General features: G+C 36.7%; 2 protein-coding genes across 6 annotated transcripts in view; both read left to right on the forward strand.

The window, feature by feature from the left end:
• LOC138714869 (zinc finger protein 501-like) overlaps positions 1–7712 on the forward strand; it is a 64379-nt gene extending 56667 nt beyond the window's left edge. For all 4 annotated transcript variants that reach the window (XM_069847147.1, XM_069847137.1, XM_069847154.1 and 1 more), the window contains one exon: positions 1490–7712. Coding sequence is in view for 2 of the 4 variants with exons in the window: in XM_069847154.1 (XP_069703255.1) it covers positions 1490–1748 (259 nt within the window). In the remaining 2 variants the exon portion in view is untranslated. The remainder of the gene's footprint in view (positions 1–1489) is intronic.
• A 7929-nt stretch (positions 7713–15641) lies between these two features.
• The window catches only part of LOC138714982 (zinc finger protein 62 homolog), a 50525-nt gene continuing 45448 nt past the window's right edge, over positions 15642–20718 (forward strand). The window contains exons 1-4 of one of the 2 annotated variants that reach the window (XM_069847336.1): positions 15657–15744; positions 15980–16135; positions 16562–16698; positions 19371–19496. The gene's annotated coding sequence lies outside the window, so the exon portion shown is untranslated. Of the gene's footprint in view, positions 15745–15979; positions 16136–16561; positions 16699–19370; positions 19497–20718 lie in introns of both variants that reach the window. The other variant, XM_069847326.1, reaches the window with a different exon arrangement.

The raw sequence follows: 20718 nt of genomic DNA on the forward strand, positions 1-20718 counted from the left end.
TGATGATGATGGTAATAATAATAATAGTAATAATAATAATAATAATAATAATAATAATAATAATAATAATAATAACAATAATAATATTTCTTAGGTATTACCCCAATAGAATGAAATTATATATTTATACCTGCTGAATATTTGGAAACTTCCTCAACACATCACGTAACTTCATACTCTGTTTGCTGTTACAGCAATTTACATATAATGTAGAGATTTGGAATTAATTCTTACTGTTCTTCTGTTATCATGCTCTTATATATAACATTTGAAGAGTCCACTGCAAGAATGATGGATGTCATTTGGAATACATTTTGCAGGAGAAGCAATTGAAAGTTTGAGATGCTTACTGCTCAAAGCTTAACTGTGATTTTCCGATCATTACTGGACAATGACTATCAGTGTTAATGCCATATAACTCTCTATGTACATTTTATATGTCTTAAGCTATGCATTGACAGTCTTGGTTCATTTTCGACAAGAAAGTGACATCCATCATTCTTGCAGTGGACTCTTCATTTGGAAGCTGAGTACTTTAATAATTATTATTATTAATGTATAGACTTTATTTCTCAAGAATTTTGTATAGGATATGTGAAACTTCAATTGTGTGTTTATAATGTCCAAAAATATTCGACTACCAACTATCTGCTTTTCATATTAATAATATTCAGGGTGTCTACTGGTAACGAAAGTAAACTAAAGGTATGATAAATAATTTCAACAATTGATAACGAAAGTAACGAATTGTAATAAATTTAAGAGATTCAAATGACTATGGATAACAAAATTATGTACATTACTTTGAAGAAGGAGCTCAATAGACAAAGAAAAAGCCTAATGTTGAGTTGAAACAGCTGCAGTTGTGAAAACAAATGAAGAGTACAGGGAAAGAACGAGCTTTGTCCATTTCCCTCCCCCTCCAAAATAAGTTCTGTATGTTGTGTGGCGTAGGATTCCATGTAGTTTAATCATATAAATGAAACACTATGATAATGTGATCGGTCTAAGTGCTATAACAGATTTCAGATTTGGCATACAAAAAAGTATATGCTGAAGACAGACTTTAAATTGCTCTCCTGAACAGTTTGCTAAAGTGGAAAAAATCTTCTTTTTCTGTAACCTTCAGATGTTATTGAAAGAAACAAGTCTGGTGGCAGATCGTAAGATGACTGAAATGTGATTAATGTTTTTCATCAAATACATCAATAATAATTATGAAGTTTTGGTAACTGAAAAGTAACTAATTTATGTTTCACATTTTTAGTAGACACTCTGAATATTATACCGAAACTGATAGTATATACTTCATTCCCTTGATGTTATGACAATAATATACTTTGCACTTTCCTATTGTCTGAAAATGTTAATTCAAAATTTGTTAAATGGGTAACATTACATGTAAATAAAATTGAATGTCTATGATGTTTCATTATCCAAATTGTTTTACGAAGATGCAGTCATGTGACAGAAATCTTTGGATTTACAGGCCGATGCAGTTGAGGCATAATGACGACAGAATCCAAGAAGGTGAAGACTTAAGTGCCCGAAATCTTAAGAAGCACAAGCACACGAACTTAAATGCCAAGTCTTTCAAGTGCAGTGTTTGTGGGAAGATTTTTGGAGAACAGTCTAATCTTAAAATGCACGAACAGTCGCATAAAGGCAGGAAACCTTACAAATGTAAAATTTGTGGTAAGAATTTTGAATCTCGACAAAGTTTACGAGATCACTCTTTAACCCTTTAAAGGCTGATTTATGTTAAGACTTTCAGGATACTTTAACATTGTATTCTGTGTTTCCTAAGAGTATTCCAATATAATTACTTACATTTATTTCCTTTGCATCAATTAGTTTTGATATTAGACTGTGTTCTCAAAATGAGAATATTGGCATATAAAAAGATTAAAAGTTATGAAAAGTTGTAAATATAGCTACTGGTATTAGTATTTATTCATTGCTAATGAAAGAATCACAAAACAAATGCAACGTAGGAATAATTGAAGGCTTGAAGTAAAATAAGGATCTAAGTGTTATTTTCAAACATTCGAGGAAAACAAGTTCAAATGCATGTTGAAGTTACAAGCACATACACGTCTCTTCATCTATCAACATCTAATAAAAAATAAAGGAACGAGTCTAGACTTTGATTCTTATTTATGTACATAAATTGTTATTCCAACACAGTTTTCACGAAAATGACAGCATCAACTAAATGGAAGTACCGTCGACCGGGTATACTTTACACAAGGGGGGTAACTTTACACATTTCTAGAAAAATGGTGTATAACAGCTTTAATAATGGCACACACTTCAGTCTACTACACATATGTGCTGTTGTCACATAGAATCACTTCCACGGAGTTGCTACACATTGTCTGTAATGTGCTGCCTTCTAAACATTTTTCTAGAAATATGCAAAGTTACCCCCCTCGTGTAAAGTATACCCGGTCGACGGTACCTTTTTATCAGTTAAAATGATCCCTGCTCATTAGTTTCGAAAATATGGGTACTGAGAGGAAGGGAATTATAGCCACTGATCAGTAGTAAACCAAGAAACTCTTACCTATTTTTGGAACAGATATTTCAAATTAGTGAACATTTTTGTTCCTACTGGCATACAAGTTCGTCTGTTTAACCATATTTTCAATTATTTTTAACGCCAGATATAATAAAAACACTTAAAATTCAGGTTTCCGAAATGTTAGCTTCCTATTTATTAACATCAAAAGGTGAATTCTTGAAAGCCACTTTTTTACTTTTCTTCCATAAACTTTGCCAAACTTTCTTTGTTTGGGGGACCTTGTTTGCTGATTCTTCATCACTGTCACTGGCATAATTATTATTAGGCTAATATTAGGAATGTACAATTCCACTTAGATCTCTAGTAATATTCTGACAGTTGTTTCTCATCACTTCCAGTGATTTGGTTACCAGACCCTGGCAAAAGTATAACAGTATTCATTTTATCACTAAGTAGGTTAAGAATTTCATTTACACTGAATAATTTTATCTGCAATTCGGTATAATCTTGAAAAATCTCCAACAGCATCAAGTGCATTTTGCAGGAAAAGGTTTCATGATCTAGTAGGCCTAAAGAAAGAAGTTACAAAATTATTCAATGAAAATAAAAGATAAATATATAATAATCTAATTCTATAAAATGAAATTGCCAATAAAATTGAAAATAAAAATACAGCTTGCAAAAATTTTATGTGTGAATATATGATTGAGATTGCACTTGTCCATAAAACAAGTATTTAGCATCCAGTTCTGCTGCACAAAAACAATACTATTTATATACAGGGTGATTCACGACGATTTGCCTCCACTTACGGAGTTTATTTCCGAAGACGTTCTGAGCAAACAAGTCATATCAACATGTGTCCTAATCTCAATATTTTCAGAGTTACACTAATTATAAGTTGTGTGTAAAATATCATTATTCTTTAGTTTTAAGGGTGAAAGAATATTACAGATACTGTAAAGAATAAACTGGAGGAAATATCTCTAAATGAAAATATCCACAAGTGTTAACATAACTGTATGCGCTAAGAGAATGAATACATTCTATAGGCATATCAGAGGTCAATGCAAACCTCTGCTTTAGTGTTGAAAACTGAAGATAAAAACAGAGAACTGAAACCGCATTGCACACGTCTACTATTTGCGACATGGTTTTAACATCTATTACTGAAGAAAGAATGTTCATTTGTTATTTTTTAACTGAGCACTAAACCCGACTGCCTTTAATTTTTTTGATGTGGCAGATGGCATTTGCAAATTCCACAAGCACACTCTTGGTTCAAGTATGTCTACTATTAGTTTTATTTCCTAAATACATTAAAAAATTGATATTGTTTTTATAATAAACTGTTATAAAAGTGCCTATACAGGGTGGATGGTGACCTCTGCACCAAAATTTAAGAGGTGATTCTACATGTTAAATATAACAAAACTTTTATTACACGTTTTCTTCTATGAAGCACTATTAAACTGAAAAAAATAGTCTTTGCCCAATGTTTGCAGCCCTCTATTGTGGTAATGGCCCGAGAGAAATGGCTGATTGCTATACAAGCAGATAGGTAAAAATAATCTGAACAGTTAATGTCTTGAATCTTTTTTTTGAAAATTAGACCGTTTAGCCATGAATAATTCCGAAAATTGTTAAAATAAATCTTGCAACGCAGGACACTGTCGCATCCCACCGACTGAGTACAGCAAAGGGGGAGGGCAAAGTAAGGAGTGCAGACTGTGCTTGCTTGCACAGATATTGCCAAATGCTTCATACAAACATAACGATTTCCTCATGATCTATTGCCAGTTTAATTTTGATGCAGAGGTTATCATCCACTCTGTATATATCAGTGATGACCATTAGCAATATTCTGATAAATAATATTGGCAACTCTCACAATGCTGCTGAAAATTAAGCAAATGAATTGTGTCATCAGTGTATATATTTTATGTCCACACCTGTGGAGTAACGGCTAGCGCGTCTGGCCGCAAAACCAGGTGGCCCGGGTTCGATTCCCAGTTGCGGCAAGTTACCTGTTTGAGGTTTTTTCCGGGGTTTTCTCTCAACCCAATATGAGTAAATGCTGGGTAACTTTCGGTGCTGGACCCTGGACTCATTTCACCGGCATTATCACCTTCATCTCATTCAGATGCTAATAACCAACAATGTTGATAAAGCGTCGTAAAATAACCTACTAAAAAAAATATATGATATATTTTATCTGCATTGTACATTTGTGATTCTAAGGCAGAAAGTGTTATGTCAGTTTTTGGCAGAAGTAAGATTTTGCGATATGTAGTGAATGATGATGGTAAATTTATTGTAGAAAAAATATAGCTTGCATATTTATATTATTTTTCTCTCGAAGCTGCTGTTATGAAACATGATCTATATCATGATTTTATAGTCATTCAAACGTTAAATTCTCTCTCCTGAAAAAGAACAAAATATGACATCACATTTTACCTTGGTGTCACAGATTTAGAAACTATTACAAATAATTTATTATCATGATGTCAAACATTAAAATGTATGCAAACAATATAAATGATGATTAGCACATTTGGATGGCAACACTGTTCGGAATGCTGCGAAAGTTTCAACAAAACCAATATCAAAAATTACTGTGGCTGCAAAAAAACTCTGTTCACACGTCGTTACTTTTAAGCTGTGTGCAACATGGAAAAATAGTGAACAACCTATTCAGCAGCCGCTACTTTTTGGCTTGCACTGTTGTTGCTGTATGAGAGTTGTGCAGTATTTTTACGTGCGGCTCGCGACAGGATCATCTTGGCTGTCTGCGCATGTGTAGAATGCACGGACTTGGTTAACAAAAACCTAGTCCACACCTGTGGAATAACGGTCAGCGCATCTGGCCGCGAAACCAGGTGCCCCGGGTTCAATTCCCGGTCGGGGCAAGTTACCTGGTTGAGGTTTCTTCCGGGATTTTCCCTCAACCCAATATGAGCAAATGCTGGGTAACTTTCGGTGCTGGACCCAGGACTCATTTCACCGGCATTATCACCTTCATCTCATTCAGACGCTAAATAACCTAAGCTGTTGATAAAGCGTCGTAAAATAACCTACCAAAAAAAAAAACCTAAGCTAACCAAACCTAACCTTCGTATATGCAAGATGTTTAAAGAGAGCACTAAGGGAACTTTTTGACTTGATCTTGATTTGGTCTGAAATGTACACGCAAAAATTTATCCAGGTAAGGATTATACTGGCACTGCATGAGAGGTCTGCGCATGTGCCACAGCCAAACTGTTCCTGTCGTGAGCCTCTCCTATATTTTGTACTGCAGCATTGCAAAAGTAGCGGACATGTGTTCGTACCTTAACTTATATACTCAAAATCTGTGAGGTTTTACCGAATATTTAGCCTGGATTAATATGCACTATAAGCTAAAAATGGGTAGACATGGTGTACAGTGGCGTGCAGTAGCATGACGTGAAGGGAAGCAGTGCCTGTATGTACACCATTGCTCGACTGGGCTTCGATGCCTGTTGCCTACATACAGGGTTTCCATGGAATTGCTTCCTCGTAAACGTCATCACCGCACACCGCTGATGGTGTACATTATGGTTGAGAAAGCGTGGTTTACAATATTACAAAGTTAAAATTTTCCAGTCTTTATCTAATAATACCTAAAGAAAGCAAGTAGTCAAATATTAACTGTATACCAGGCATATGACATATGCACAGTACTGTTAAGAGACACTGTGCTTAAATTTGTTTTGTCGTCTTTAAAGTATTTTGTGATTGGACATAATATGCATTGCATTCCACACCACAGCTAAGTATCCAGAAATATTTGATATCAGACACTTATGGGGGCATCGTCATACAAAGTAGCAATACTACTTTATAAATCCCAGCTTCAGTTATGTTTTATTAAAATAGTATGTAATGGTTTTATAAAACTGGATATACAGGGTGGAAGTAATATAACTCTGCTGATTGAAGGATGCAATACAATAGATTAACATATATACAAAAAACACTTTGGGAATTAAATTGATCAAATTCTGAAATAAATCTGGAAAAAACAATTATGCATTTTGTAATAAGTGCATGATTAATTTGAAAATTAGGCTGAAATTCTGCTCACCTACGAATACACTCATGACCAGTGCTCTCATGAGGTCATACGGGGCCATACATTGTATGGGAACCTACAATTTTTTTAATTAATTCTATGGGGATAAGAAAATTTTGTCTGTATGGAGCCATACGGCATATGGGTGCATAAGTTTTGTACGTGGAGATCAGTGTAGATCTTAGATCATCTCTTGCTGTTCCTAATGTATTTTGATGTTCATAAACAAAAGTTGTCCACCTCTGCACCACTGAAATCCAGAATTATATAAAATAATGTTGAAAATCAAGAAGTGCTGCAAATACACACTCCAAGATTCATCAAGACAAGTGTGCATCTACGGTGGGGCTACATGGTGTATTCTTTAAATCAAGCTTGTTGTACAATTAAAATGTAAAGCAGAACAATTTCTTTACTTCTTTAATATTAAAAACATAATTAAATGGCAATCGGAGAGATAGAGAGAAGAGAGTAAAATATATTTCAAGGGAGAAAACAAGAGGTGGGGCGTATGGCCAAGAGAAAAATTACCATGACAGCACTGCTCATGGCCTCATGTCTGAATAGCAACAGCCAAACTTCCTAATAGCAGAAAATAATGATACTTGTTAATTTTTTATTTAATTTGTAGAGAAACTAATCATTTTATTGAAGAACTGCAAAGGGATGAATCATTCTTTATCATTTTCTTTAATGATAAGGATAAAAATTAGAATCGTACTGATAGTAATTATTTATCAAGTAAAATTGTGTTAGCATTTAGCAGAAAATAATTTTTTCTGAGGAAAGTATTAATTCGGGACTAATAGGTTATTAGAATTTTTTGTACTTTATCCAGGGAATAGCTGTTAAAATCTGCATAGTTATATTACTTCTAAACTGTATTGCAAATAAATATTTTAGTAATTGAAAGAAAAAAACCTAAGTACCTGCATTTTCAACTTTTTTTAATTAACATAACACTAATTGTGTATTACTGATATGAATAAAAAACATATTAATGATAGCTCATACTATGTACAAATTGATGCATATGAATGTAAATTAATAAAGAAATATCTGCAGAAAAATTTTCAGAGTTATATTTACAAATTGGGAATGTTGCACATTAAAGGATTCACAGGAAAGAATAATCTTCGAAATATAATTATTGTAGGAAGAGTTTCTCATTGCTGCTGTATCTTGGAATACAAAATATTCGACAATATTAAGGCAAAAGGTCATAACTCTCAAAACTTGAATAAAAATTGAAATATTCACACCATACTATTTCTTTATCTCCATTATACGTTTATGTAAAAGGTTTTAATGCTCAGACAAATATTTTTGGCATAATTAGCAACTCTTAGAATTTGTTACCCTCACTCTTTTATTATGTGGCGCAGTAAAACACTGTATTTCTCTCGGTATTGGGTTACCATTTTTACGGAATCTTGATTTTTATTAATAATAACAATGAGGTTACATTGTGAAGTCATATGACTTACTCTGGAAAATAAATCTAATAAAATATGTAATTAGTTTTTAGCTTTCCTGAAAGGAAATATTAAATTAAGGGTTACAATCTTTTACCTCGACACTGTCGATATACTAATTCACACAGACGAGAAATTTTTTAAGTGTCGCATTTGTGAAAAGAAGTTTTCACATTGCTGTACATGAATCAATACACAGCACTGACAAAACCTTGCAGTGTGATATTTGTGATGAGAAGTTTCACGTTCTGAATATCTGCAATGTCCTGACGCAACTCACATTTCCAATAAATCTTTCAAATTCAATAAATGTGACAAGACTTTCGCACACATATGTTACCTTTAGCCACACACTTTCAGTCACATGGGTGAGAATTATAAGTCTAACATCTATGAGGAAAGCTTCACATTTTTTATTGCTACGTGTACATTATCAGATCATACAGGCTAGGAACCTTTTAATTTTCTACTCAGAATTAGACTTCTGGGTATAGGGGAGACTATAGTAGAAAAGTTTTCCGGGCTATGAGACCGTGGTCTGTTGGTTGTGTGACCAAACGTTTCGTTCACTGCTGCGGTGAACATCTTCAGTGGGGTCTATTGCTGGTGCGGCTGGTTCTACTGCGCATGCCGATTACGGTCTGCGCTGGCTGCATCGTGTATATAGTGCGGGAGGGGGGGGGGCTTGCTGTTGTCGCCTTGGTCCGCGCTCGAATGTGCTTCGCGGGCGGGCTTGCTGTTGCCTACGCGCTCCGTGTCCGGGGTTGTGTTGTTTAATTGTGCTACACGGGCGGGTTTGATGTTAGTTTTCCTTAATGCCGGATACCAGGCCTTGTTAACCTTGGGCCTTGAAACCAAGGAAGAAGACGACACCGGAGTCAGGCCAAGACCATACGAAGAGAGGCACGGTGTTCTTGCCTTATTACAAGCAAGTTACGGACTGGATAAGCAAGATCCTCAACCGGCACAAGATGGACACTATCTTCCTGCCCACCAAGCAGATACGCAACAGCCTACGCTCAGCCAAGGACAAACGCGACAGATTGTCTTCTACGAGGGTCTACAGGATCCCGTGTTCATTTGGAGCAGTTTACATAGGGACGACGCAGCGGAGCTTCAAGACTCGGATCTCCGAACATAGAAGGAACTGCCGCCTTGGCTACGTAAATAAGTCGGCTGTAGCTGAACATGCTTATCTGGAAGGCGAACATAAAATCAGGTTCGAAGACACGGATACACTCAGCGACACACCACATTTCTACGTGAGGCTACACCGAGAGGTGATAGAAATATGTAACATAAGAACAATTTCAATCGAAAGGAGGAAGGCCTCAAGGTTAACAAGGCCTGGTATCCGGCATTAAGGAAAACTAACATCAAACCCGCCCGTGTAGCACAATTAAACAACACAACCCCGGACACGGAGCGCGTAGGCAACGGCAAGCCCGCCCGCGAAGCACATTCGAGCACGGACCGAGGCGACAACAGCAAGCCCCCCCCTCCCCCACTATATATACAACGATGCAGCCAGCGCAGACCGTAATCAGCACACGCAGTACAACCAGCTGCACCAGCAATAGACACCACTGATGATGTTCACCGCAGCAGTGAACGAAACGTTTGGTCACACAACCAAGAGACCACGGTCTCATAGCCCGGAAAACTTTTCTACTATTGACACCGGCCGTGAAAGCCTACACTCCAATATAGGGGAGACTGTTGTACCTTTAAACACTTTTCACATTTTATTTTTTTAATTTTGGAAAATCATATTTTTAAATGAAAAAATGCTTGAAATAATTATTGAAGTTTCCTTTACTACTTCCTATATGTATTTTTCTGTTTTACAGGTTTGTTAAGGATGGAAAAAATAAAATGAAGAGATATGTAATGTGTTCAAAGGTACAACAGGTTCATGTACCTTGGAACATACCCTCTTGTAAGTTGGAACAAATGGAATATAGGTGGGAATATAGCTGTAAAAACTGACAATCATATTTAAAATGTATTTGCCATCATAAACCAGAGCAGGCTTCTCTGATTGAGATTTTATTTCCTGGAGGAGCAGTAACTGCTTCAACAGCTTTCTTCAAGGCATCCGGATCATTTGGGGGCTTCATAACTCCAGACTTACTTCATGACATGATGTTAAAATAAAAGAAAAACAAAAACTGATAGTATCGTGTACCTTGGAACATGTTACATGGTACAGTATGTTTTGTGTTCGAAGGTACAAGAAGGTGCACGTTTAAACAAATATGACTCCCAAAACTAGAGATTCGAATAAATCATGGAAATTAAAATATGTTATTACTCACCAGATGATAGGGAACACACCGTACTTGAAAGATATTAACAAATACAATCTGGTTTTGTGTTAGAAGACATATAGCAATGAACGAAATGTTTACTTTTGGTGCTAAAAAAATTCTTTTGTCCGCGGAACTCGCACTTTGCAATAAATCAAACTGAAACTACGACCAGAGCTACTTAGCGGCTTTCTCTACAATCTACTTCAGTTTGAGTCCTCTAGGTAGCAGCAAAAATTAAAAAACAAACAATGTTCAAAGGTACACTGTGCTAAAGGTACAACAGTCTGCCCTACACCAGAGTCCTGGGACTTAACATCCCCAACTACATACAAGTTCCATCGTTAGGACAAATAGATTAGATCTGAGGAGCAGTGACCACACTACATCCATTCAGTTAAGATCATGATGTTTAGTTTGAGAACTAAATAATGTCCAGCCACTCATTGGGTCAGTTCATTCAGCTTCCACATTTCCCACTTCCATCCATTCAGTCATGTATGTCTCTACTATTATCTGTGCATTTCAAACTGGTGGCTCAAGGTCAAGTAATGGACTGCATTTGCCACATGTGCTTACCCCAATCCTGGACCATTCACCTCAACTGAAGGCAGATCGAATTACCAGTGCTTCAGTTCACAGTTTTCAGTTCAGTGACTCGTGCATAGTTTGTATTAATTTAGTGTCGATGAGATTGGTGATAGCAAGATGGTATTTGGCGAGATGAGGCCGAGGATTCGTCATAAATTACCTGACATTCACCTTACGATTGGGGAAAATCTCGGAAAAATCCCAACCAGGTAATCAGCTGAAGCAGGGATCGAACCCGCGCCCAAGCACAACTTCAGACCGGCAAACAAGTGCCTTAACCGACTGAACCATGCCGGTGGCTGCATAAATCATAATACGATTAACTTAATTAATATGCAATACATTGGTTGGGTCACTGATTCAGAAGAAACTGTCTACTGAAGGATGCACTGGAAGGAATGGCGAATGGGAGAGAAGTTCGGGGCAGAAGAAAACATCAGGTGATTGACAATATTAAGATATGAGACATTCATAGCTAAAGTGGATCAAGTCCATGAGACGTAGTTTTGAGGTAATAAGACTTAAAATTAACTTGCTCTAGTAGATTATCTAATTTCACTGGCAATAATTTTATTGCTCCATTCTCAAATTCTAGATTTATAAAATATAAACAATTGTGATGTTAATCGATGCAATGCTTTGGTGACTTGATCCATTACTGCTCGGAAAAGATTCAACTTCAGATAATCAGAAAATGAATTAAACTCAATTTATGAAAATTTGTGACTTGATCCACTTCAGCTTTAAACGCCTCATATGTGGATCATATGGGGAGACTAAAAGGGAGGCAGAAAATAGGAAAGATTGGAGAATGCTGGGTTTTCAGTGAACGATCTGCATTTGGGCAGAAAACTACGAATGAATGAATTCGCCTATACACTCGATGTTTTTTTTTCTAAGAAACCGAATGTGGGTGAAAGGTGTTCCTTATTTCCCATCTCATAATCTGGCAAACATAGGAATACAGAGTTGCTGTGTGGTGTAGAATTTGTAGTGAGTTATTGCTTTGACATATTGCCATATTCCACTCCAGTTAGCCACAATATAACGTTTACAATTCCTGGAAGAAAACCTTCAACACTACTTATTATATTAGCTGTAGTCACTTCTCAGATGCTACAGTGATTGAATGCTAAACCAAGCGAAAAAGGTGATAAACAATCTGCTCCTTCTTTAGAATTCTGGTGAAGAAATCGGATTGTGTTTTATTAACAGGTATGTTAGAATAACATTTTTTAAATATTGCTTGGGTGACAAGTCATTAACTTATACTGTACAAATTTCACGAGATCTCCTTCCGAGGGTTATATTGTCCTTGTGGAGTAAGAAGAGAGGGTAAGCTAGTAGTAACTCAGGACTTCTGAAGGAGCAAGTGGATTGGGATGGTGTCATTAGCCAGCCGGGACAATAAAGACCTAGTCATTAGCAAGCTGGGACAAACAAGGCCCAGTCATTAGCAAGCTGGGACAATAAAGGCCCAGTCATTAGCAAGCTGGGATAAACAAGGCCCAGTCATTAGCAAGCTGGAACAAACAAGGTCCAGTCATTAGCAAGCTGGGACAAACAAAGCCCAGTCATTAGCAAACTGCGATAAACAAGGCCCAGTCATTAGAAGGCTGGGACAAACAAGGCCCAGTCATTAGCAAGCTGGGAAAATAAAGGCCCAGTCATTAGCAAGCTGGGATAAACAAGGCCCAGTCATTAGCAAGCTGGGACAAACAAGGCCCAGTCATTAGCAAGCTGGGCTCAACAAGCCCAGTCATTAGCAAGCTGGGACAATAAAGGCCCAGTCATTAGCAAGGTGGGACAAACAAGGCCCAGTCATTAGCAAGCTGGGATCAACAAGGCCCAGTCATTAGCAACCTGGGACAATAAAGGCCCAGTCATTAGCAAGCTGGGATAAACAAGGCCCAGTCATTAGCAAGCTGGGACAAACAAGGCCCAGTCATTAGCAAGCTGGGATGAACAAGGCCCAGTCATTAGCAAGCTGGGACAATAAAGGCCCAGTCATTAGCAAGCTGGGACAAACAAGGCCCAGTCATTAGCAAGCTGGGATAAACAAGGCCCAGTCATTAGCAAGGTGGGACAAACAAGGCCCAGTCATTAGCAAGCTGGGATCAACAAGGCCCAGTCTTTAGCAAGCTGGGACAATAAAGGCCCAGTCATTAGCAAGGTGGGACAAACAAGGCCCAGTCATTAGCAAGCTGGGACAATAAAGGCCCAGTCATTAGCAAGCTGGGACAAACAAGGCCCAATCATTAGCAAGCTGGGACAAACAAGGCCCAGCCATTAGCAAGCTGGGACAATAAAGGCCCAGTCATTAGCAAGCTGGGACAAAAAAGGTCCAGTCATTAGAAAGCTGGGACAAACAAGGCCCAGTCATTAGCAAGCTGGGAAAATAAAGGCCTAGTCATTAGCAAGCTGGGACAAACAAGGCCCAGTCATTAGCAAGCTGGGAAAATAAAGGCCTAGTCATTAGCAAGCTGGGATAAACAAGGCCCAGTCATTAGCAAGCTGGGACAAACAAGGCCCAATCATTAGCAAGCTGGGACAAACAAGGCCCAGCCATTAGCAAGCTGGGACAATAAAGGCCCAGTCATTAGCAAGCTGGGATAAACAAGGCCCAGTCATTAGAAAGCTGGGACAAACAAGGCCCAGTCATTAGCAAGCTGGGAAAATAAAGGCCTAGTCATTAGCAAGCTGGGATAAACAAGGCCCAGTCATTAGCAAGCTGGGACAAACAAGGCCCAGTATTAGCAAGCTGGGACAAACAAGGCTCAGTCATTAGTAAGCTGGGATAAACAAGGCCCAGTCATTAGCAATCTGGGACAAACAAGGCCCAGTCATTAGCAAGCTGGGACAATAAAGGCCCAGTCATTAGCCAGCTGGGATAAACAAGGCCCTGTCATTAGCCAGCTGGGATAAACATGGCCCAGTCATTAGCAAGCTGGAACAAACAAGGCCCAGTCATTAGCAAGCTGGGACTAACAAGGCTCAGTCATTAGCAAGCTGGGATAAACAAGGCCCAGTCATTAGCAAGCTGGGACAAACAAGGCCCAGTCATTAGCAAACTGGGACAAACAAGGCCCAGTCATTAGCAAGCTGGGACAAACAAGGCTCAGTCATTAGCAAGCTGGGACAAACAAGGCCTAGTCATTAGCCAGCCGGGACAAACAAGGCCCAGTCATTAGCCAGCCGGGACAAACAAGGCCCAATCATTTCCTGGCTGGTATGGTGTAGGTGGTTGGTTGTTAGAATGGGGGAAAAACTCACATTTGTTGCTCGAATCTTTTCTGAAATTCGAACAATAGTTAAATTAAGTCACTGTAAGAATGTTGTAATGCCAATTTTTAAACAACAAAAACAATAACAAACGATAGATTTTAGTATACATATTAATTCTTCTTCTTCTTCTCCTTATTATACTCTATATTTATATTTGTAAATCATATGTCAGTATATTGAGGCTTAAGAGTCTACCTCCGTTGTGAGGCAGTTTGTAATAATAAATAATAATATTTAGATTTACTTCTGTTATTTTATATACTTTAGAAAATACATAAATAACTTATTTGGGTTATATTACAAAGAGGGAAAAGTCCATTAAGAAGACTCCTATATACCCAATGATGTTTTCTGAACTCTGAATGCTCTATAGCAATATTTGTACTACCTGTACCTCTTCAGGTTTCACCAAAGCTGTCCCATCTACTTCTACTTTTATGCTTGATAATGAAATTGAAGCTCGTTTCCGTCGTATGTTAGACAAAGAGGTACATTTTGCGAATCCCCCAAAAGTGATTGTTATTGATCGAAATTACATACTGGTATGTAACTTCTTTCCAGTAGTGTACAGTACTGAAAGAGAGGCATTTCCAGACAAACTGATTTAATCAGTGTAACTAATCACTATATTGATTATAGTGAAGGAGCTCTTTTTTCTATATAGTCTTATAATACTAGACATACTGGTAGCATCGAATAAAAAAAATCCCGGACTACAAACTTGTTTTTTTTACATAATTTTTTCTCCTCTTCTATGGAGGAGTGAGCCGAAGACTTGTACTCAGCCTGAGGCCTATTGTGCATAACATTCCTATTATGTGATAGCCGAACGGCTACGCTCTTATACAAGTACAGCACACCGCACTGTGAATTTAAACTGGGCTCTGGTATGAATGATGATGATTATGGTAATGATATGTGAATTAATGGTGACGAAATGAGTCTGAGATCCAACGCCGAATGTATGGAGTAGGGACCGGAAGGCTTAAAGTGCAGCCTGGGGCTTATTGTGCTTACCACTCTTGTGCTATGAAAGGTTGGTATTTGATAAATGATGTTCCCAAAATTCCCCCCTCCCCCCATTTTAAATTCCCGGCTGAGCCACGGATTATCTTAGTTATCAATAAAGAAAGGTTTAGTTTTGTCACTAGATGGTTCTGAAAAGGTCGTTAAGTACTCCTCCCTATTTAAATAATAGAAAGAGTTAAAAGATAGTATTGTCGTCAAAGGAGTTAAAATGTTACCATATTTAGCTACTTTTTAGTGATAAAGTCGCCATATTTAGCGACTTTTTAATGGCAAGGCCACTATGTTGGCGACAATGCTCACTGCAATATGATTCCTAGCTCAACGGTAGCGATAAAAAAAGAAGAAGATGGAGAACTGAAAAATCACATTTATACAATAATAGCTGTGGCACAGTATAGTGTGTGGTTTGTTTGTTTGCCATTGTGTAAACGAAAGGTATTGATTAAATGTTTGTATTTTTGAATTGTCATATTCGTCTTCTTAAACGCTCCGTATCGTAAAGCAATGGATTTTAATCAACCCAGTAAGAGAAAATTTCAGTCTACAGTTATCTCATTGACAACAATTAGCAGATTTGTCTGTATTCATGTTTACGAAAAGACACTTTTCAGTGCCAATAATGTATTTTGTGTGCACAAGGTTAATTACCCATTTCATTATTTCCCATTAGGCCTCCACATTTCTCAGATTATAACTGTGCTATTGCTGCTGTTGTCTTCATCACAATAACCATAAAAAAATAGCGATTTGTAATCAGAAGCTGTTTGAATTCTGCTTGGGCTAATTACCTGGTTGGATTTTTCCAAGGTTTTCTGGCAATTGTAAGGTAAATATAGGTAATATTTCGGATCCTTGGACTCTTCTACATCATAGAAAAGTTCTTGTCTCTAATTATTGTAATTGTGTTTGTAAATTCATAAAGTTAAATGTTAAATTTGAGCCTGTAAATCAATATTTAAAATGAAAATTTTGTTATTATAAATTTATTACCAGACATATTAGCCTTGTAATGATTTGTCTTAATTTCTTGTCGAGATATTTTTTTTTTCTCTTATTCTGATATGAGATATCTGGCAACTGTACACGAGGTGTATTACAGTAAATTGCTGTGTTGATTTTCATGTCATCGTGGTATAAGAATTACATACTCTGATTAGGAATCTCTTTCATTTCTGATAATGTTATTAATTGTAGTAAGAATAGGCAAGTTCTTACTTGCTGCATCATGGCAAATTGTTCATTTTCATTTCAGTTCTCATGGATATCATTAAAACAGAGTGTGATGTTAATTCATGGTCTCCAAAGACTAAAGATACTTTTAAAACAGAGACTGAAATAGACCCTTTGATTCCGAAAAATGAAGAAGCAAATGAAGGGCAACTGTCAGTTGTAAGTACTATATACAATTTAGTGTTATCAGTATTATAATTCCATAATTCGACAGAGAATGTAATCTAGCTCCTCTTCTTTTTATAATATGGCCTTCATGAATACTCTGAAAAGAACTGGACGTACACAATAGACAGAAATTAGACACAGTGCTATATGGAGATGATCATTTATTGTCAGGTAACTCTGAGCATGATCTACAAATATTTCATGAAAAATATACGCGTAAATTTCTAGCCATCTAAAAGACCTTTGAAGAAGTGGAAAAATTCCATTATCCTGGAGCAATAGTAACACTCGGGAGGAAATTAAATGCAGTATAAATATGGGAACTGCTTTCTATTATTCGGTTGAGAAGCTTTTGTCACCTAGTCTTCTTTTTTAAAAAATAACTGAAAGTTAGAATTTATAAAAACAATCGTATTACTGGTTGTTCTGTGTGGTTGTGAAACTTGGATTCTCACTTTGTGAGAGCATTAGAGGCTATGAGTGTTCAAGAATATGATGCTTAGGAAAATATTTGGGGCTAAGAGGGATGAAGTTACAGGAGAATGGAGAAAGTGACACAACACAGAACTGCACGCATTGTATTCTTCACCTAGCATAATTAGAAACATTAAATTCAGACATTTGAGATGGGCAGAGCATGTAGCATTTATGGGAGAATCCAGAAGTGCTTATAGAGTGTTAGTTGAGAGGCCGAGGGAAAAAGACCTTTGGAGAGGCCGAGACGTAGATGGGAGGATAATACTAAAATACATTTGAGGGAGGTGGGATATGATGGTAGGGACTGATTAATCTTGCTCAGAATAGGGACCGATGGCGGGCTTATGAGAGGGCTGCAATGAACGTCTAGGTTTTGTAAAAGCCATTTGTAAGTAAGACATCTAAAAGGAAAGACTTAATTCCAAGTAAGATGTGTCCTGATAATGAATTACTAGAATTAGTGAATTCAGTTAACTGCCACGATTATTCTCTCTACTGTACGAAATATATAGACTTCGTAATAAAATTATATAATTAATATATCAAAATCTTAGTTACGGCATTTTAATATATACACCTGTAATATGTTGGATTTTACATGTGAATGTGCTTAAAAATATTTTAAACGACAAGGCACATTGAGGAGTGGAAGTTGATGCGATCATAAACAAATTATAGTGTTGCTAGCTTCAAAATTTTTCTCGTGAATTTAGAGTAGACAGACGTACAAGTAGGGGCGATGGAAAAGGGGTGTAGCTCTGTTGAATATTTTAGACATGCCACTCAAATCATTGTATATAGCAATGCATTTTAAATAAGCGTGCTTAACCCCTAAACTACACGCTGGAGAAAATGGGTTGTCTGACAAAAAAATATTCATCCATGTTATACCCAGTGCTTTTTTCTGGAAAAAAGTTTACCGGAACTCTATCACTCGATCACATTATACAACAAAAACGTAGGTTTAAAAATATTAGGCCTACATACCTTATATTCAACGAGTTAGATACTAACTCGTTGCTTATATTACAATAAGTTCATCTACTTTAAGCATAACGGAAATTTTGGGATTTCGAGCTATAGTTTCAGGATCAGTAATGGAAGATGGCAGCACTACATTGCATGAGTTACTTTTGCACCAACGATAATAATGAGAAAATGTAAACTCTTGGACTCGGCAGTGGCGGCAATTTTAATTTTCAATTTCGCTTATAAAATATATCTCGTTGGAATTTTTAATGGCAAAAAGTTTACCGGAACGCATTCCGGACTGTTCTGGCTTAAAAAAAGCACTGGTTATACCTATCATCCATCCGAGTTTGATGCATAGGTCCTGAATAACCGTGTAAATGATACTTCAACAAATAAACTATACATCTTGATTACACAACTTTTAACACTGTATCACTTCGGAACATGTATGATAAGAACTTTCTTGTGTTAAATATTAACGTACCTTGTTAACATGTTTCGACCTATTTTCGATCATCTTCGGAACTGGTCGTTGTTGGTCTTGGCGCCTCTTGTTTCTTGTGTGGGTGCGTTCATAGTGTAGAGTCAAAGAGTGTATGTGTTTTGAAATAGAGTTGTGTGTTGAGAATATCATTGGGGTGTGTTTTCGTGTGTCTGTATATATCATATTGTTCTAGTGTGTTGAGTTTTTGGCTTTTTGGTTGGATGTGCAGTATTTCCATGTCTGTGTTGATGTCTCTGTAGGTGTGGTTGGCATTTGTGATGTGTCCTGCATATATGGAGGTGTTTTGTAATTTTGTTATGGCTGTGATGTGTTCTTTGTAACGTGTTTGAAATGATCTGCCTGTCTGTCCTATGTAGAAGTTGTTGCAGGTGTTACATTTGAGTTTGTATACGCTGTGTGGTTGTATTTGTTTGTTTGTGTGTTGAGATGTTTTTGTAGAGTGTTATTTGTTCTGTATGCGATGTTGTAGTTTAATTTCTTGAATGAGGTTGCAATTTTATGTGTGTTTTTGTTTTCGTATGTTCGTGTGATGTATTTTTTGTGTTCTGGTGTTGTGTTGTTGTATAAACTATGAACAACAGTATCACCATTTTGCAACATGATGAAGGAATGAATTGCTGTGTAACACTTAAAACATAATAAGACAGATTCTTCTTTTCTGTTTATGTGTGACAGGAGTCGTTAATTTTTAATTATATTTGATACACAGGAAGGGAAGTTCTTTGAAATTAACGAGAAGGATATCAAAATGGAACCTTCAGATCTGAACCATGATATAAAATGTGTAGAAAATGAAGACGTCAATTCATTTCCTGTGCTGAAGTTTGAAGTTGAGGTGAGTGGTGGTTTACCTTGTGATTTTGCAGGTCTGAATTATCATACTTCCCTCAGGTCTCTCTGAGAAGCATACTACAGTAGCTTCCATCACAGCAACAGCAGGTCTCATGAAAGACATAGTAGAGTGTACAACAGACCTTAGGTCGTGATGTTTGTTCAGATATACCATCCTTCTTTACAAATATAAGTATACTGTATTTACTTCGTAATTCACACTTTTTAACATAAATTTGTGTTCTGAAATGGGGGTGCGTGATTTATGCAAGGTAAGTTTCAGGGTACTACATTTTACAAGAAAAAATGATCGTACACTGGATTATAATATCATATGTTATTTAACTCATATTACAACACACACTTTTACCGATATTCTTCTCTCACTGCCAGCACACTATCATTACAACTGAACATGAACAAAACGTGGTCATCTAGCACTCGTCAACAAAATTAAACTTATTTTTTGTTAAGAGATTAAAAAAATGGGTGATTGTTCTAACATTTTGCATGCTGATTTCAGATCTGTTTTCAAAATTTTTCTATCACCCAGGGTTTTGAGTAATTATATGAAATGTAGGTTACTTCAGACTTTTCTAGTATTGATACCTTGTAACATATTACCTAAAATCATATTTACTTACCTAAAATGTGTGTGAAATAGATTTTAGGCTATATTTCGCTATACTGTGTGAGTGAAAATCACCTTAACAGGAATTTGCATAATAATTATATCAGTAATTATCCTAGTGCTGGATCATCAGAATGTAAAATTCCATCACCATGCTGATCACCATGAAAATCTTAAACGATACCTCATCTGAATCATCATGTTATAAGATCTTTGAGGCCACCGTCATAGCTTCGTCAGTTGAGGTGCTTGCCTACCGATCTGGAATTGTGCTCGGGCTAGGGATGGGAGGTTCTTGGAAAATAACCGGTTATCAGTTAACTGGTTATTTTAAAAATAACTTAACCTAAAGGAGGTTAACCAATCGAAATAAAAGAGTTAACCGGTCTTTTTGACTTTGAAATTCGTCAAATTAGTCAGGAAAAAAAAATGAGAGGTTATTGCCGATACACTTGAATGAAAAATGTGCAATTAACTGTAAAACCAATCACAGGATAGTTAAAAAGATTTCATTACATGCTCAAGAACATCAACAACGTATCTGAAGAAAATTCAACAAATAATAAGGTTATGAAATTTCAGACTTCATTCACAT

The sequence above is a fragment of the Periplaneta americana genome, chromosome 2 (assembly GCF_040183065.1).
Source record: "Periplaneta americana isolate PAMFEO1 chromosome 2, P.americana_PAMFEO1_priV1, whole genome shotgun sequence".
Taxonomy (NCBI): domain Eukaryota; kingdom Metazoa; phylum Arthropoda; class Insecta; order Blattodea; family Blattidae; genus Periplaneta; species Periplaneta americana.